The 16995-nt window shown below is 38.5% G+C and overlaps 3 protein-coding genes across 5 annotated transcripts in view; 1 reads left to right on the forward strand and 2 right to left on the reverse strand.

Annotated features, from left to right (window-relative positions):
- LOC138058919 (uncharacterized) overlaps positions 1-3103 on the reverse strand; it is a 4744-nt gene extending 1641 nt beyond the window's left edge. Inside the window, exons 1-2 of the mRNA XM_068904378.1 lie at positions 1878-3103; positions 1-386 (exon numbers count right to left, since the gene is read on the reverse strand). The exon at positions 1-386 is cut by the window's left edge and continues 1641 nt beyond it. Coding sequence (XP_068760479.1) covers positions 1-386; positions 1878-2015 — 524 coding nt within the window. The 5' untranslated portion in view covers positions 2016-3103. The remainder of the gene's footprint in view (positions 387-1877) is intronic.
- The window catches only part of LOC138058918 (TNF receptor-associated factor 5-like), a 23847-nt gene extending 8930 nt beyond the window's left edge, over positions 1-14917 (reverse strand). The window contains exon 1 of the mRNA XM_068904377.1: positions 14802-14917. The gene's annotated coding sequence lies outside the window, so the exon portion shown is untranslated. The remainder of the gene's footprint in view (positions 1-14801) is intronic.
- Positions 3293-13014, forward strand: LOC138058917 (uncharacterized). 3 transcript variants are annotated; one of them, XM_068904375.1, is made up of 18 exons: positions 3293-4216; positions 4287-4420; positions 5380-5625; positions 5947-5994; positions 6190-6234; positions 6447-6494; positions 7027-7128; positions 7306-7386; positions 7530-7568; positions 8101-8142; positions 8301-8422; positions 8855-8946; positions 9257-9342; positions 9433-9525; positions 9703-9781; positions 11253-11397; positions 12155-12202; positions 12731-13014. In XM_068904375.1, exons 1-18 carry the CDS (start codon positions 3942-3944, stop codon positions 12794-12796), a joined length of 1791 nt encoding a protein of 596 aa, XP_068760476.1. In that variant the 5' UTR covers positions 3293-3941; the 3' UTR covers positions 12797-13014. The 3 variants fall into 3 exon arrangements, 2 of the variants coding, with proteins under 2 accessions (XP_068760476.1, XP_068760475.1); XM_068904374.1 differs by having other exon boundaries at positions 4287-4423; positions 12731-13010; XR_011134114.1 differs by lacking the exons at positions 12155-12202; positions 12731-13014 and having other exon boundaries at positions 4287-4423; positions 9257-9341; positions 9431-9525; positions 11253-11394.
- Positions 14918-16995: the final 2078 nt, after the last annotated feature.

Raw genomic sequence — 16995 nt, forward strand, 5'->3', positions numbered from 1 at the left:
CTCCATTGCCTCCACATCATCTCGTCCAAGTAAGACTGTAGATCTTTTCTTCTAATGCCTTTCTTCCGTTTCAATCCTAATTTGAGTTGACTCCAGCACGACTCCACTTCTTGGGTGTGCACACCGGTGCGAGGATCCACGAAATTACGGGCATGCACGACAACACGGTGTCTTCGGACGTTAGCAAGGCGGGTGAGACCTCTATACGCGCCCCAGTCGTCTGTATGGACTTCACTGCCAGGCAAAAGACACTGCTCTATGATAGGGCAAAGGGTAGCGGCATCTCTCCTGTCAACTACTGTGAAATACCCTCTGGCAGGACTGTATTCAGCTGTGATGATGCCAAATACCCATGTATCACGAGCAGGCCTCCTTCCCCTGTTGTACTGACAGAAACAATTAAAGAGAAGGTTATGATGCGAACTCGGATGGTGGGTATGGAACCCCATTACATCACAACGTACCGGCGTTTCGGGGCTGGAAGCGGAATGATGAATCATGGATCATAGTTACAAAAAATGTAAGAACCATGAATCTTTGTACTACGGCTCGGGAGGATCAGACAAAATACACGTATGAATTAATTGCGTTCGATCCAGGGAATGCAGGACGTGGCGTTTCGGAGAGTCCTATTTTCAAAACTTTTTTCCGGGGGAGCATGCCCCTGGACTCCCTATATAATTTGTGCATTCCGGGTTGACAGTCCCCTTGTTCCTCCAGTAACCTTGTGCTTAATGTTGAGTTACAAAAAAAATCCATACCTAGACACAATGAATGATGATACCGAATCTGGATGAAGCAGAAGTTTGAACACCAAATGATACGAAACCAGGGTCTGATTACATGGTTTTCGTCCTGGTTAGACGGGCCAAGATCTCAGCAAAAAATTCCATGTAATCGAAATGAAATTTCAGCCCGCGCTGAATAAGGACCGTAAGCACGCGCATCGACTGTGTTTTCGCATCTCAGTAAATTTTCCCACGCAAATTCACTTTTTGCGCCCGGGCTGAGATTTATCATGTAATCGAAACAACATTTCAGCTTGATGGGCGAAGCGAAATTTCGGCCGAGGCTGAAATTCTCCATGGGCCTAAGGGCCTGATTACATGGCAAGTTCCAGCCCGGGATGAAATTTCGCCCCACCCAGCGGTCTGAAATGTTGTTGCGATTACATGATGAATCACAGCCCGGGCGCAATACGCACATTTTCGTGCTAAAATTTACTGAGATGCGACAACACAGTCGATGCGCATGCTCACGTTCCTTTTTCAGCCCGGACTGAAATTTCATTTCGATTACATGGACTTTTTGCGGTTTTTTCAGCCCGTTTGGGCGGGCTGAAAATTCTAGCCCAGTTTCAGAGACCGCGCTAGGAATTTCAGCCCGTTACCACTGAGAAAATCATTAAGTCACTAGGTGATCAAAAAGTCTTCGCGAATCGTGAATCTGGGAGAAAAATCTTGTAGGAATCATGAATCATTGAGGTAAAAAACGACAGTAATCAAGAATATCAAAATTCAAATAATTCCGCTTCTACACCAGACGATTTCCCCATTGACGAGTAAAATCCTCCGGCGTTAGACAGAGTAAAATAGTAAGTCTGGCCGGGTTAGGGTTACTGAAGACAGTTTTTCAGTTAGTGATAAACCATCGGCTTCATTATCAAGACAATGCGCGAGTTCATATCATTAAGCTCCATGTCAATACTAGGGAAACCACTTTACTGTGCCTTTTTGTTTTATTGTTCACGTTATCATTTAGAACTATGCATACTCTTCGCATGCCCGCCATTTTGACTTTTTTAAGCATCCTTAGCAACGGTTTGAAAATTTAAAAGTCACACCCCTTAAGACATGTTTTACATGTAGACATGTTACCTTAGCTTTGTGGTTAAACTTGCTTTCGTCACACTTGACTATAGCTCCGGCTCCTCCGAATGGTATGACTGGTCGATATTGAAGATCCACAGCACAAAAATCTTGTAATCTTCTACAGATCTGTGAGACCAGATTCATATTTAAATTTACGTTCTCTGCTATCCTCTTTTGAGAATCTTCTTGAGTGAAGGAAAAGATCACTCGGAGAAGTGTTCCGAGTGACACTTTGGGAAATTCCCCAAAGAAGCTGTTAGTACGCAGGCTTCTCCTTTTTTTGCATCCAGAGCATCTCCTGCGAAGGATGTGAAACACAAAGCAATCAACCTTCGAGTAGGTAAATTTTACCACTTTGAAACTGTTCGCAACAAATTACGATCGGCATAATCTACTTTCCTACATTTGCTGATTTCTTTTTTTGTAATCCCTGTCGAATGGGAAGCTACATCAAATTCTTATCAAATACAACAATTAAACTCAATCTACTTATCTATTTATTCACATAGCATTGTATTCTATTGTCTTTGATTGATATCAAAACAGTTTTTACCTCATAAATCAGCCTAATTGCCGTACCTGCTCATGACTGCTTGAACTTAATCGTCGATCTCAGACGTTACATTAACTGTTCACATCAAGAAGAAAACCCGCTTACCAAAAAAACCCATCTATGTGGTCGTCATTTCTCTCCTTCATTTCCGTAGCACAATTGCACTGCGCACAACTTAGAGGATTAGCCAACAAATGCCGCATTTGAAGCCATCTGATTAAATCCGTGCGAGGGCCTCTCTCCAAATCGATGAGCAGGTTCAAGTCCATATTTTGTCGTCGCCACTGTACGTCTTTCCACTTTTTATTTTATACGAAACACTTCTTTGCTATTTGAAGATAACGATATTCACTCGTGTGGTCCTTCTGACGAATATTATTGTTAATCAGACCAAGCCGTTGCCATAGTGAAATAGCGTTTCCAACTTATAAGCAGCATTGTTCTAATGCACATCGGCTGCTATTAAATCACATTTCAACGCCCTCCTGATGCCCTTCTCCCTTCTGCTCAGAGCAATAATTTTTATTTTTCAATTGTTTGCCTATCATAAATGACTGGATATAGCCAAATCTAAGCAAGATGATTTTTGATAATTTCGTCCCACAATCTGAATAATGCCTCCTTCTGCAGTTAGTTTTCTTTTAACATTCCCCGGAAGTCAATTTTCACACTGCAGTGGGTGTTGGTTCGGAGCGTCGTTTCGGAGCTTGGATGATTTCGCGGAAAAAGAACGACAACCAGAAACTGTTTATATCCGAAAGAAATCTCTGTTACCGCTAACGCAAAATAAATGTAGGCAAGCCTTAATGAAACAATTTTTTCCATTTCTACATCGCTTGGGTTTGGCAACACAGAGAACACAATTTTTTTTTTTCGCAGTTTCGTTGTAAAAATATATATGTACCAAAAAGCTATCTCGCGTGGTCTCGCAAGATTGATCGTTTCACAAATATGCGTTTTAGAAATTTGTTGAGAAGCCTCATTTAGGGAGCGATTTTGGAATACCCGGCCACGATTGTCTTCTTGTTGCGGAATCCTTTGAATAACAATGCATGGAACAATAGACGCAATAAGCATTTAGAATAATTGCGATTACGGCCCGGGGTTTAAATCCTGCCATCGACAGATGAAGATTTTTCATTTATAGCTCTGGCTGGAATTAAACTCGCCATATAATCGGGCTCTGAAAGGATAAAAAAAGGTAACAGGCCCCGACATTAATGACATGTCGATTTTTTATCACACAACATATGAGGGGATATGCCATACCACTTTACTATTAATAATTGCCTTTCTTTCATTCAAGTTGAGTTACAGAAGACATAGAAACGAAGAAACGGCGAAACTCTGTTCAATATAATTTGTGCGCCAGCGAAAGCATGGGTTGAGTCCGGAAACTGCTAACTAAAAAGGAAACGTTCGTATGACATCATCAAACAATAGTAACGTGATATGAAACACCTAAAATTTCTAGATCAAAGTCTAAGGACGCTACATTTTCACGTCGCTTATCAAACATGTCGTCAAGAAATCAGTCGAATAGCGAAAGTGATGGCGAATCTGCCACAAATGACAGAAGCCCACCAAGACGTTTTAACCGTCGCGCTTTTTCGCGAGTCTTTGTCCATCTGGAGAAGCGACTCAGAGCTGCTCCAGGTAAAAACGCCTTTCTAACATTGAAAAACGCAGGGAGGGCAAAAGAAATCGCGTTCACTAAAAACCACACTTCAAGCGAGATACAACAGTTGTTGGTTTCTCATTTCCCGACCTTGGCTAACCTGGATCTTTCGCGGTAAGTTACCGAGCACTGTGTTTTACGATCAGAAAATACGAGACTAAAATACATTTGCCCTTTTTATTAGTTTGAACATCATCAGCTCGTATGACAGAGGACATTCCATGAGTGTCGTTCACCATGGCGTCCCTGACGGGGCGAAAATCATGGAACTTTTTGGAGGGGACGCTAAGAAGAAAATTTATTTGTACTGGAGCCGAGGTGGTACGTTTTGAATGTTACTTTAGTCTTTCTTTTTTCTTGTCTGTCTTTAATTGTTTCGCACTTTTTCCTGAAACATTGAATTCCGGCCACCAAACGAAGAGAAAGACGTAACTTATAATCCCAGGGACAAAGTCTGGTGACAAATCCTAGATCTCCATTAACGGTAAATAAATAGCAATTTAAAATTTTCCCCGATCTAAGTTTAGCCTAATTGGGTTTAGAACAACCGGGGGAACAAAGAGGCGTAACGTTTTCGACGCGAGCCGCAGCGTCGGAGTGAACGAAAGTGGGTTTCCCGCGGTTCGCGTCGGATAGAGTGAATTGAGTGGAATGACTGGTGCCGCAGTGCTTTAGTCGTCTTATTTAAAGGTTAAAGTGAATTGAGTAGAATGGCTGGGGGTTAAATTGAGTTGAGCTTAATAACTGCTGCCGCAGTGGCGTGGTGCTTGCGTCATGGACTAAAGAACGAGGTATATCCAACACGACGACTGCGGTAGCAGTGCTTTTATGGTCCATTTCTCGTGGCCTGGTATTCTGTTGCTGATCTGAAAATCGAAATTGTCGAAAAATTAAGCCCAACTTTGCTATCTACAAAAAAATATTCATTGTGTTTTATTCGTTGACAACTTTTTGCGTATCTTATTTTCGATCTTGTTGATCCAACATTTGACCCAAATGACTTTTAGTACATGCATCTGGCGGGGTGGGGATGGACTCATTCTGTAGTTACAGTGGATTTTAACATAATAACATTGCTTTTTACATCACTCAAATAATTGCATTTATAATGCATAACAGTATAATCCCTTTTACATCTATTAATTTTTGTTTCATCTACCCTGTACATTAAATATTAATTGATATGCTTGTGTCACTGCGGAGAAGCACCAAGAAACATACAATATCAACTCACTACTAGTGACATTATTTTCATTGGTTCTCTATCTCACATGTAGGTACTGCTTCATCCAACCAACCTGAGGACAACACTGCTTCAGATGCTACAGTTTTTGCTACATCTGCCGCTCTGTCATCCCCACAGTCATCAGCGCCATTATCACACTCATCCCCTTCCTCACCAACTCTCCCTTTTGTACACAATCCTCCACTATCACCTTTGCCATTAAACATGCAGTTATCTGCACATCCTGGCATCAATCAGAGTACCAGAAGAACAGATAACTTCCGTCCAAGAGGTGGACGTAAGTATAATATTAAAACAAACACAAAACGTAATCAAAGCAGTGTAATGAGGTGGTCAGGGTACTGGACTTACACATTTTCAGTTTTCAGGTCCAATTTGTAACTTTTAAGACTTCAAAATTTACAAAAATATCCACTGACTTAACCGTAAAAAGATGGTCTTTGAGCAAGTTTTGAATAAGAGACAAAATACATCTAAAGTTTGAAGAAAATAGTTCCAGGGAATCTCAGTCCTTGGTTCCTTCAGTGATGATTGGTGTGCCTCATCTCAGGCCTCACAAATACATGCAAACCACATTTTCCTCTTCTTCCTTATTTAGTTGAAACCAGAAGATATCTTGCAACATTAGCAGGAAGCAATGCAGATGGTAAGTTCTCTGTACATATACATTGTTCAATTAATGCACAAATACATGTAAGTAATGATGAAACGATGCACCCCAGAAAGGAAAGGCTAAAATAAAAAAATAAGACCAAAAAAGCATCAAACAAAAAACACTGTTCATAATCGATTAATCATATAATAATGAGGAATTAAAATTCCCACACATTTTTTTTTTCAGGTTCTGATATTAGTTTTATAACAATACCAGAGAGCGATGAGGATGGTTAGTAAAGTAAACTGTAGGCTGTAGTAGTAATGAAAAGCATATTGCACTGTCTTGTCCAAGATGCATACATGAAGATCAAAAGACATGTGAAGCACTGATCAAACAGTTGTTATGATCTTTACACATTTTACTGTTGAAGGTATTAATGTAGTGTTGAGTAGTAACCTCCAATCATTGCACTCACTACTGCAACATTTTGTCTTTGACAGATACTGACCTGTTGCACAATGACGTGGTTGTAAACCCACCTCCTCCAGGTAAATATTGAGTATTGATTGATGTTCTCAAGTAAGGGGGGGGGGGGGGGGGGAAAGTGGGGGGGGGGAGGGGGGGGGGGTGGTGGGGCAGTTCCCTTCTTTACTGTGGAATAAGGGTGGGACCTTTGAACTTTTGTTTCACAGAATTACCTGAAATCACATCAAACACACCAGGCATGCACAACTAGCACCCATTTTCCAAAAGCGAGCTCAACAGGAACACACCCAAACTTTAAAGTGCCTAATATACAACGGTACTTTCTCAATATTTCAAATCTTGTTTTAAGACAACACGCTTCTCAAGCCTTTTTGACTGACGTAACAGGCAAGATAGCTTAATCCGGGTTTTACGTCCCAAACTACACCCAAATGTTTGACTGACAGGAAAAGGGGGTATATATAAGAGCTATAAAATTGACCCAACCCATTTGTGGACACAAAATTTAATGGATATTAGGAATTATTGCAAATATTGAAATTATATCTACATCCATACCGAAATGTGACGTTAGTAAGTTAATTATCAATGTAGTGATGCAGTTTTCACAAGTGCAAAGACAAAGACCACCATTCAATCTGCTGGGAACTACATCAACAATCACAAGAGCCACAAATGTGATTTCACAAAGTTCAGGTAATTAATGACAAAAAGTTAATGAAACTAATAAATTTTACAAAGTGATAAACAGTAATCCCCAACACAAAGTTGCAATTTTGAAGGATCCTGCAGCACAATTATATACTATGCTAAGTGATGTGCCATTATTGTAAATAATGACATATATGTTTTTATGTCATAATTTAATGCAAGCGAGAAGAGACAGACTCCCCTACACTATGGTGACATCAAGCACACAAGCCTTAGCCACAAACGTAACTTCACAGGGTGCAGGTAAAGTCTTGCTGATTACAATGTACAACATGTATGTTTGTTACTCAGTATCTAGCAGACACTCCATAGCACATCGTGTTGACTCGAAAAATACATACACTGTTCTTCATTAATTTCCTTTTAATGTTCCTTGTGCCTTTTAGGGTTTGCTGGAGCACCATTTCATGGAGATGGAATGCAAGGTTAATTCATGATTGGATTCATCGGCATGCTTACTCCCTCACTACTGATTTTCTCTTTTTTCTACTTCTCCTTTTTAAAGTTACTGATACATGTAGCTACCACATCAAACCCACCTTACCCAAAACAGTGGGTTATTGCAATTCAAGTATCTTATAGTTGGAATTCAACAACGATGAGCACACAATAATATAATCAACATATTGTCATTATTTCACATCGAATGCTGGAAAATCCTCCTCAAGCAAAAACTGATTTTGTTTTTGGATTTCCTGTTTGAGTTATCAAGCATCACTACTGATTTCAAATGTATAAACAACTGAGTGGTCAAAATACAACAAGTTAATAACAGCATGTATCCTCCCTTCTTTCAAGATGTTTCTTTCAAATGAGTAGATTTCAAACACTATACTATTTGACTTACAATCTTTTCATCCTCTTAGTCAATTCACCAGACCACAGTACTTCTTGAATATGTTTTTCTTCAGCAAACACTAACTGAAATTAAAATCTATATTTTAAAAATCATTTCAGTCGGCACAATAAAAGAAGACTTGTTTCCATATGGATTAGGAGGTAGGTATGTAATCTGTAAGTATAACTTGCACAACAATTTTAAGTAGCCCAACCACACCTATTTGAAAAATCACTGGGTAAAGTTGCAAGTTGTGACCCTGAGTAAATCGAACAAATGCTTTGCAGAGTATGTGCTATCAAATAATCATATTCCACAGGAACATCAGTTAGCATGGAAAGCAGAAGCGATGAGACAAACAGGTGTGAACGTCTCCTGCAGGGTTCATGTGCAGAAGAAAACACTTTCATGGTGCCTTTGTTGAACCACTCCTTTGAAGAGGTGACTGACATTTCAAAAACTTCGTTTTAGTTGAAAACAAGCATCACCAATCTATATAATTATACTTTGCCACCATGTGCCTACTATTGGCAACATTTGATTTGTGAGTTCAATCACAAAATAATTTTTTCATGAAACAAATGAAATAAATTGTTCCCTTGACATGAGGCATTTGGAAAGGCAGATAAATAATGTGGTCCACTTTCAAACAAGAACTGTATGGAGGGGTTTAAATAGAAGCCAGCTGCCAGGGGTTCAGCTCCATAAACACCATAAGCAAAATAGGACTGTAAGACACCCAGCTTTTTGCCATGGCAGACCACTATAGTAGTGTTATTACCTTTGATTTACCACCTGCTCACTTAAAATCTTAACCTGTATATATACACTGGTTGACCTCATCTTAGAATGTATGCATTTCCCTTTCGAAAGATATGCTGGCAGGCGTATGAAGATCAGAGGGCAGTAGTCACTGTCCTCCTTAATCCTTCCAGTCGGAGCCAATTTCAAGCCAACATGCTAAGGTACATTGTACAAGATTTTATTATATCTACACTACATGTTTAACCTTGAAAGGTTGTCGGTAAACTATTATAGGTATGCAGAACATTTGAACAGGCTTTTACTTTAGGTACGTACTAAATACTTGTTGTAGATACAGATAACGTATATAAAAGGAAAAAGAATGAGAACAATACCTAACCAAAATACAATATTTAAAATACTGTATCCAGTACACAGACACATACCCAACATTTTAGACAAGAAAACAGAAATAAGGGGAAATCATAATAACCTAACAATTATTTAATACAACTTACTCCCAATTTTCAGTGTGCTTCAAAATGTACAAGAAAATAGTAGTCGAGAAGACTGGTTTTTTTGGGCTGCGGAAACTACTTCTGAAAATGGAAAAAAAGGCAAGTAAAGCAAGTACAACATTTTTGCTAGTATTGTCTAAGTTGTTTACTACATGTATCAATTCTTGACTTGGTCATTTTCCACCTTAGTGCTCGAGAAATATGGAAATGGCTGCGAAGACCAAATAATATTTTTGGTGCCATCCACCCAACAAACCCCAGTTTTTGTTGATCGCATTGAAGGTATGTATATAAATATTCTAACTAGCCTTAAACGTGCACAAGATTTTCAAGAAATATATAGAATTACTATAGAATTAATCTCAATGTAGCTTGATGACCATTCCACTAAAAGAAAGATACAAAATTAAATGACTGTGTTAGGAAATTGTTGCTTAAAGACCATATTGTTTACTGCAGGTCCTGTCCTCAATGACTTTGATCAAACAAGATTGTGTGATAAAATTAAAGCTATGATTCATGGCCTCAGTATGGAAAGGTGAGTCTGCATGGGATTTCTCATATATATACAGAGCACAAAGTAACTGTAAAAGCTGTATTCAGTAGTCACCCTTGGCGATTGGCCATGCGACTGCTTACTGTAGGTTGTAGGCTGTAAGTACTAATCAGATACAATGAGATGAACTCTTTTGCCTACTTTAAGGGTCTAGTTGTTTTAGTATCACCCAACTAGTCGGACAGAAAAGGCAACAATAAAGTTGGCAAATGCAGATAGAAAATATATTTATATGGGAATGAAACGAAAGAAAGTGTCCTACTTTTCGCTACTCAAGGACTATTACTAATAGTCCTCCAGTAGCGTAACCAATTAAAATGCAGGATTTGCGTTAGTCCACTAGTTGGGTGATACTAATAAACAGGTTTTTTTTCCCTCTGTATCTTCCTCAAAATTCCATCAGTCTCTAAAGTGCTACTATGATCAAAAAATCATTTTCTTCTTTTCTTCAGATTTTGATTTGATTTTTGTTCCCTGACTGATTGGCAAATTTTGAGCTTTGATTTTGATCCAAAGGCTGTTTATTTTGAGTGTAAGGTTTGGATTTCATGCTCCACCATTATTCACGTTCAAAAGTGATCGATTGGACCTCAGGGGGTTGGATCTAGGGAAATGTGACGTAATTTACTCACTAGATTTAAATTTCAGCATGTAAATGCAAATTATTATATATGCAAAACACAAGTTTAAAATTCTGAAAGCCTGAACCTCCTCCTGCATTTTAATTCAGCCGCATACGCATGCATTGCATTCTTAAACCAGCAAGTCTATGACTTCATTTTCTCCTCGATCCAGCTCTCTCAAGATTTTAAAGTTAGTAACGGTGGAGCAATAAATAACAAAATTCCGGTTAAAATAAACAGGTGTCTTTTTAAAATAAGAACTTAAAACTTGGGTCACTTAGTGTTAAGTCAACATAGTTTTGAAATCCAAAGAAAAAGAAGAAAAAAGATTTTAAAGTTAGTAATGGTGGAGGAATAAATAACAAAGTCCCAGTTAAAATAAACAGGTGTCTTTTTAAAATAAGAATTTTAAACTTGGGTCACTTAGTGTTGAGTGACCTTTAATTAACACTTAGTGTTAAGTTAACTATGTTGAGTTAACATAGTTTTGAAATTCAAAGAAAAAGAAGAATTGTTTTTCTGGTCGTAGTGGCACTTTAAAGAAATAGCAACAACAAGAAAGTAATTTCAATCTATTATTTTTCCTTGAGAACAAAATTAATACAGTGTAAATAAGACAGTGATAATTATTATGTCTCTGTAGTTTGATCTCACAAATGAAACAGCATACAAATGCAAGGCTGAGAATGTTCTGCTCTTTCCTAACAACTTACCTAACCTGCAATCATGCTCAATTTAGGATTGCTCCTATGTTCTCATATGATTACCTATACTTATTAACCCAAAAAATGATAAATAAGGTAAGAAAGGGAGATGTTTAAAATCTACAGGAAGCGACGTGACCAATGGAGAGAGCTGCGCAGACAGCAAGAAAATGAATTACAACAGATGACCTCTGGAAATGACCACCAGTTGGGCATTGTGGACGACAATCCTGCCGCTAACAGTGAATGCCAAGCCATCATCCAAACAAAAGTTAGCATACAGGACTTTCTAGGCTTTTTAAAAATTTATAAACCTGTAGTTTCTGATACGAATATGTTCATTCCTTCCCAAACTTTCTGCTATAAGGATCAAAAGAGCTTCATAGTTTAGCTGCCAGAAAAGCTGTTACAGGTTATTGATGGCAAATGATTTTCCCACCCAACCAGATTACCGCCAATTTTTGAAAATGCAAGCAACTCTAGGTAAATTTGAAAATTCAATGTCTCCACCCTGGTTGTCATGGTAAATTTAATGGTGGTGAAGAATCTAATCATACATGTATGATCCATACATGTATGCACACTGTGTTCTCTCATGAATCAAGGCGTATATTTTTAATTCTCACACTTGTAATCTTGATGGTAAAATAATATTTCACCGACTGAAAGAGATGCTACAATCATTCTAGAGCAATACTTAATAAAGAACTTTTTAATTTCATAGATACAATATGGTGGCTGTTTGCAGAGCTTGCAAAAAAAATATTTATAATATCTGATTAAAGAAAAAGACAGCAATACAGTAACAAAAAATGATCAAAAGAATATGTCAAATAAGAAGTTCCAAGGATTTTCAAATAATAGTCTTCAAAACGAACAAGTAAAGCACATATCCAAACAGTGATGATTCCAAATTGATAACCACTCATTTTCAAAATTCTTCGTTTTAAATAACAAGTTTTAAGTGAGTGAACCAAACTGAATTTGTCCAGCTACCATAATGTTCACATAATTTTGGAATTTTACAGGTGCAACAAAAGGATATTACTACTGTAAAAGAAACGACTCATTCGACGGTATGTAAGCATTGCTGAATTACCGGAAACAGTCTGCAATACTAAGTGTTACAGGGCTCAATAATTATTATAATTATCAAGAATGTTCTTTGAAGGTGATTGGAACTGTCTACAAATTTTGCAAAGGTCGTGTGTCACGCAAAGTGTTGTACTCTCGGAGTTTTCGAGAACTGCAAGACTCCTGCCTAACGGTCACTCGGTCGCCTGGGGAACCTTATTTGCGAGCGCGGGCAACCAAATTTCTAAACGGGGGCCTAACTTATCTCAAGGTGCTTTATCCTCACTTTTAATTAAATAATTCTGGGCTCTTGAAAAAATGACTTGGGCTACTAACTTTTAATATTGGAAAAATTTTCTTTCATAGCAGCCTTGAACTGACATATCCGAACAGTGATGATTCCAAATTGATAACCACTCATTTTCAAAATTCTTCGTTTTAAATAACAAGTTTTAAGTGAGGGTAGAGCAGTGTACCAAATTTAATTTGTCCAGCTACCATAATGTTCACATAATTTTGGAATTTTACAGGTGCAACAAAAGGATATTACTACTTTAAAAGAAACGACGCATTCGAAGGTATGTAAGCATTGCTGAATTACCGGAAACAGTCTGCAATTCAGTGTTACAGGGCTCAATAATTATTATAATTATCGAGAATGTTCTTTGAAAGTTATCGGAACTGTCTAGAAATTTTGCAAAGGTCGTGTGTCACGCAAAGTGTTGTACTCTAGGAGTTTTCGAGAACTGCAAGACTCCTGCCTAATGGTCACTTGGTCGCCTGGGGAACCTTATTTGCGAGCGTGGGCAACCAAATTTCTAAATAAATTTTTTAATTAATTAATTTTTAATTAATTAATTCTTGGCTCTTGAAAAAATGACTTGGGCTACTAACTTTTAATGTTGGAAGCCCGAAGAGCTGCGGAAAAGTCTTCTTTCGTAGCAGCCTTGAACTGCCATAAGTTTTTAAAAAATAATTTTTCGTAACAACAGTAAATAGCTACTTTTAGAAACATCAAGGCTCGCTTTGGATAGCTACATAAGTGGCTCTCTAGTCGGCTGTTGTGGTTGTTCAGGACTTTGTCTCCTATGTGTAATTTCAAATCAATATTGTGTGACAAGTGACAAGTGACAAGTGAAGGGATTTCCTGGTACATGTGTGACTGCTATCATCAAGATTGGTTTCTGTGGTTCATGATACTGTGGAAAGAGTCCTCAAGAGATTTGACAGAGAAAGGGAAAGTGCTTTGCCTGCAGTGGTCAGATTTTTTAAGCATACAGAACTACTGTATTGTGGTGATTGTCGTGAGATTCTAATAAGAGCAGTTGCTCCCATTACTGAAGATTAACTAAGTTGTCTTTGTTAGGAATAGCAGAGTAGTTGAATATCTTTCTGCAGTTAACTTGATTACCATAACAAACGAATTAGACCTCAATATAATCTACAAACTTGGCTTCCAGCTATTTACTATTTCAAACTACTTGATATAATGTTAAGTCAAATTTCTGTTTTATTATTTACCACCAGGAACCTTTGGAATAAAAGTGAAGAGGTAATCATACAACCGGCTGTCAAAATTTTTTTAATTTTTAAAGCTACACATTGTTTCCTGTTCTTAATTAAGGAACATCTGGTTGTGAAGCTAATGAGGTTGTCATGACTTACATGTACATGTAGGAATCGGAAATTCTTGTTGTTGTCACGACCTCCATTAGCTTCACAACCTGATGTTGTCTACAAAATCCCCTGTGGCAGTTGCTCTTGGAATTACAAGTTTCACTAGTTTCTTACAAAAGACTTAGTGTTCAACACAGTCACTAAAATTAAGCTCTTGATCAACATAGACTCCAAGTATTTTATGACGTGTGGTACATGTATTATCTGAAACTTCCTTATGATTGGTTTAACTCTCATCTAATCGACATTGGAAACCTACATGTAATCTTAGTGCGTTGCCTAGGCCCATTTTACAAACATAGATTTTGTCTTATCGGTACGGAATATGAAATGATCATTACTAGACCGGACCTCGAGTTCTATAAAACAATAAAACTACCTCTTACAGTACTATTCTCCACACAAATTCCAAGATTCAGGTCACATGTACATGTACATGTACTTCTGGTTATTTGTAGGATAAACATCAGAAGGCAGCGACACCTAAGACTGCTTGCAGAACCAAAGGATGGGGTTCAACTACGAGTGAGATTGAACAACATAGAGGAGCCAATAACAAGATACTTTTCTAGGAATGCTTTGTACCAGGTGAAAATGAAGCAAACATTATGGATACATTAAGTACCAGTACATTTCAGGATAATAATTATTGATTGTTTATTTTAATTAAAATTATGTCTCTTTCCACTATTTTGCAGGAGGTATATGACTGGGTTGGGTCAATGGAAAAGGCTCCTCTCTACTTTACCCTTCACACACAAGGAAAACTGATTAAACATGCAGATGAAGTAGAAGGAATTCTGTTGTCATGTCACTGAAAGGGTACTTACATATAGCATCATACGAATTAATATGGACAAATGAAACTATTACACAAATGATGGTAGCCCAAGTATTACTGTTGCTTTCATGAACATAAATTACCTGAAGTGAATTAAATCATGATCCTCAATATGTCAATCTGTCAGCCTTGTTGACTGTTCAACCACTTTCCTTCACCAATATTACAAGGAAGACAAATGTACTCGAAAGCATCATACGTCATAACAACAGGCTTGCAAACTGGAAGAAAGGAAACAAACAAAAAAGAAATGTTTGAAGAAATGCATGAATTCAGTACAGCATCTTTTCACCACATTTAAGAATTCGCTATTATACAGTATTGACAAATACTGAATTGTGGAGACAAGTGTTGTCCAATTATGCCAGTTGCCATTCTCCTTAGCCATTTGCATCAGTTTAATTTTAGAGAATCACGTACTTATGCAAAAAATAACCGTAACTTTTGCAACCTTGACGTTTGTCGTTGGGATAACATAATATATAAATACATCTATAGTTATAGTTAAATAATATGTTTACCACTGCTCACAAACTACTATCATTATTAGTACCCTGTCAACTCTTACACCCTTTCATTTTACTACTTCATAGGAGGCAGGACAAGTTGCGATGTTACTTGGTTCTGAGGTAAGGGAAGTACCCTACCTAAAAAGCATTTTAATTGACCAAAATGTATAAATTGCAGGCAGCAAATAATCCGCCTATCTCCACCTAACAGAAGATATGATGAAGGCCAAAATAACATCAATCAGCTGACATTCATTCATCAGTGTAGATATCCATTGCATCAACAAATTTTGCGCTGAATGTTATCTACATGTATGAAATGAGACGAAGTGTAAAAAAACCCTTACTTCAACATATCCAGTACACTCAAGTAAACTCATTACCAGTAAGAGGCATCTTTTCAAAATATGGGGATATTTGCTATATCTTGCTATATACACGTACATGTACATATAGCAATTATTGATTTCTTAAGGACGTACATAATCTTGCAGCTAAATGTAACTAGTCACTAAATATAATCAGTGGTTCCCAAACCAAAGAATTGCTCTTTCGGCACACCGGAAGGAAGCTTTTTGAGCATCAACATTTCTGATACACTAACATCACCAGTTCCCTGGCAACAAAGCCTTTGGAGGAATCAACACTTGGGACATTAACATCACCATTCCCTTGGCGACGAAGCCTTTCGAGGAATCGACACTTGGGACACTAACATCAACATTTCCCTTGGCGACGAAGCCTTTCGAGGAATCGACACTTGGGACAATAACATCAACATTTCCCTTGGCGACGAAGCCTTTCGAGGAATCGACACTTGGGACACTAACATCACTCGTTCCCTTGGCGACGCAGCCTTTCGAGGAATCGACACTTGGGACACTAACATCACTCATTCCCTTGGCGACGAAGCCTTTCGAGGAATCGACACTTGGGATACTAACATCACTCGTTCCCTTGGCGACGAAGCCTTTCGAGGATCGACACTTGGGACACTAACATCACTATTCCCTTGGCGACGAAGCCTTTCGAGGAATCGACACTTGGGATACTAACATCACTCGTTCCCTTGGCGACGAAGCCTTTCGAGGAATCGACACTTGGGACACTAACATCACTATTCCCTTGGCGACGATGCCTTTCGAGGAATCGACACTTGGGACACTAACATCACTCGTTCCCTTGGCGACGAAGCCTTTTGAGGAATCGACACTTGGGACACTAACATCACTCGTTCCCTTGGCGACGAAGCCTTTCGAGGAATCGACACTTGGGACACTACATCACTAGTTCCCTTGGCGACGAAGCCTTTCGAGGAATCGACACTGGGGACCTAACATCACTCGTTCCCTTGGTGACGAAGCCTTTCGAGAATCGACACTTGGGAACTAACATCAACATTTCCCTTGGGGATGAAGCCTTTCCAGGAATCGACATTTGGGACACTAACATCATCGTTCCTTGGCGACGATGCCCTTTGGGGCATCGACACTTGGGAGAGTTCCTGAAGTAACAAGTCCTTTGAGATATCAACACTTGGATCTAAAATAATAGTAGTCTGTTTTGATAATAATTGGGATGAGGGTCTCTTGGGCTGGGCTTGGACACTTAAGGTACACACCAGTTCCCTTTGGCGACAAGGCCTGGAGAGTAATCAGCACTTGGGACATGTGGAATCACTTAGTTTCCTTGGCACCAAGTTCCTTTCGTGGATAGGGTCTCAGAAAAAAACCTACATTGCTACTTCCATGGCCACAAGGTCATTCTG

Source organism: Montipora capricornis, chromosome 8, assembly GCF_036669925.1.
Source record: "Montipora capricornis isolate CH-2021 chromosome 8, ASM3666992v2, whole genome shotgun sequence".
NCBI lineage: Eukaryota > Metazoa > Cnidaria > Anthozoa > Scleractinia > Acroporidae > Montipora > Montipora capricornis.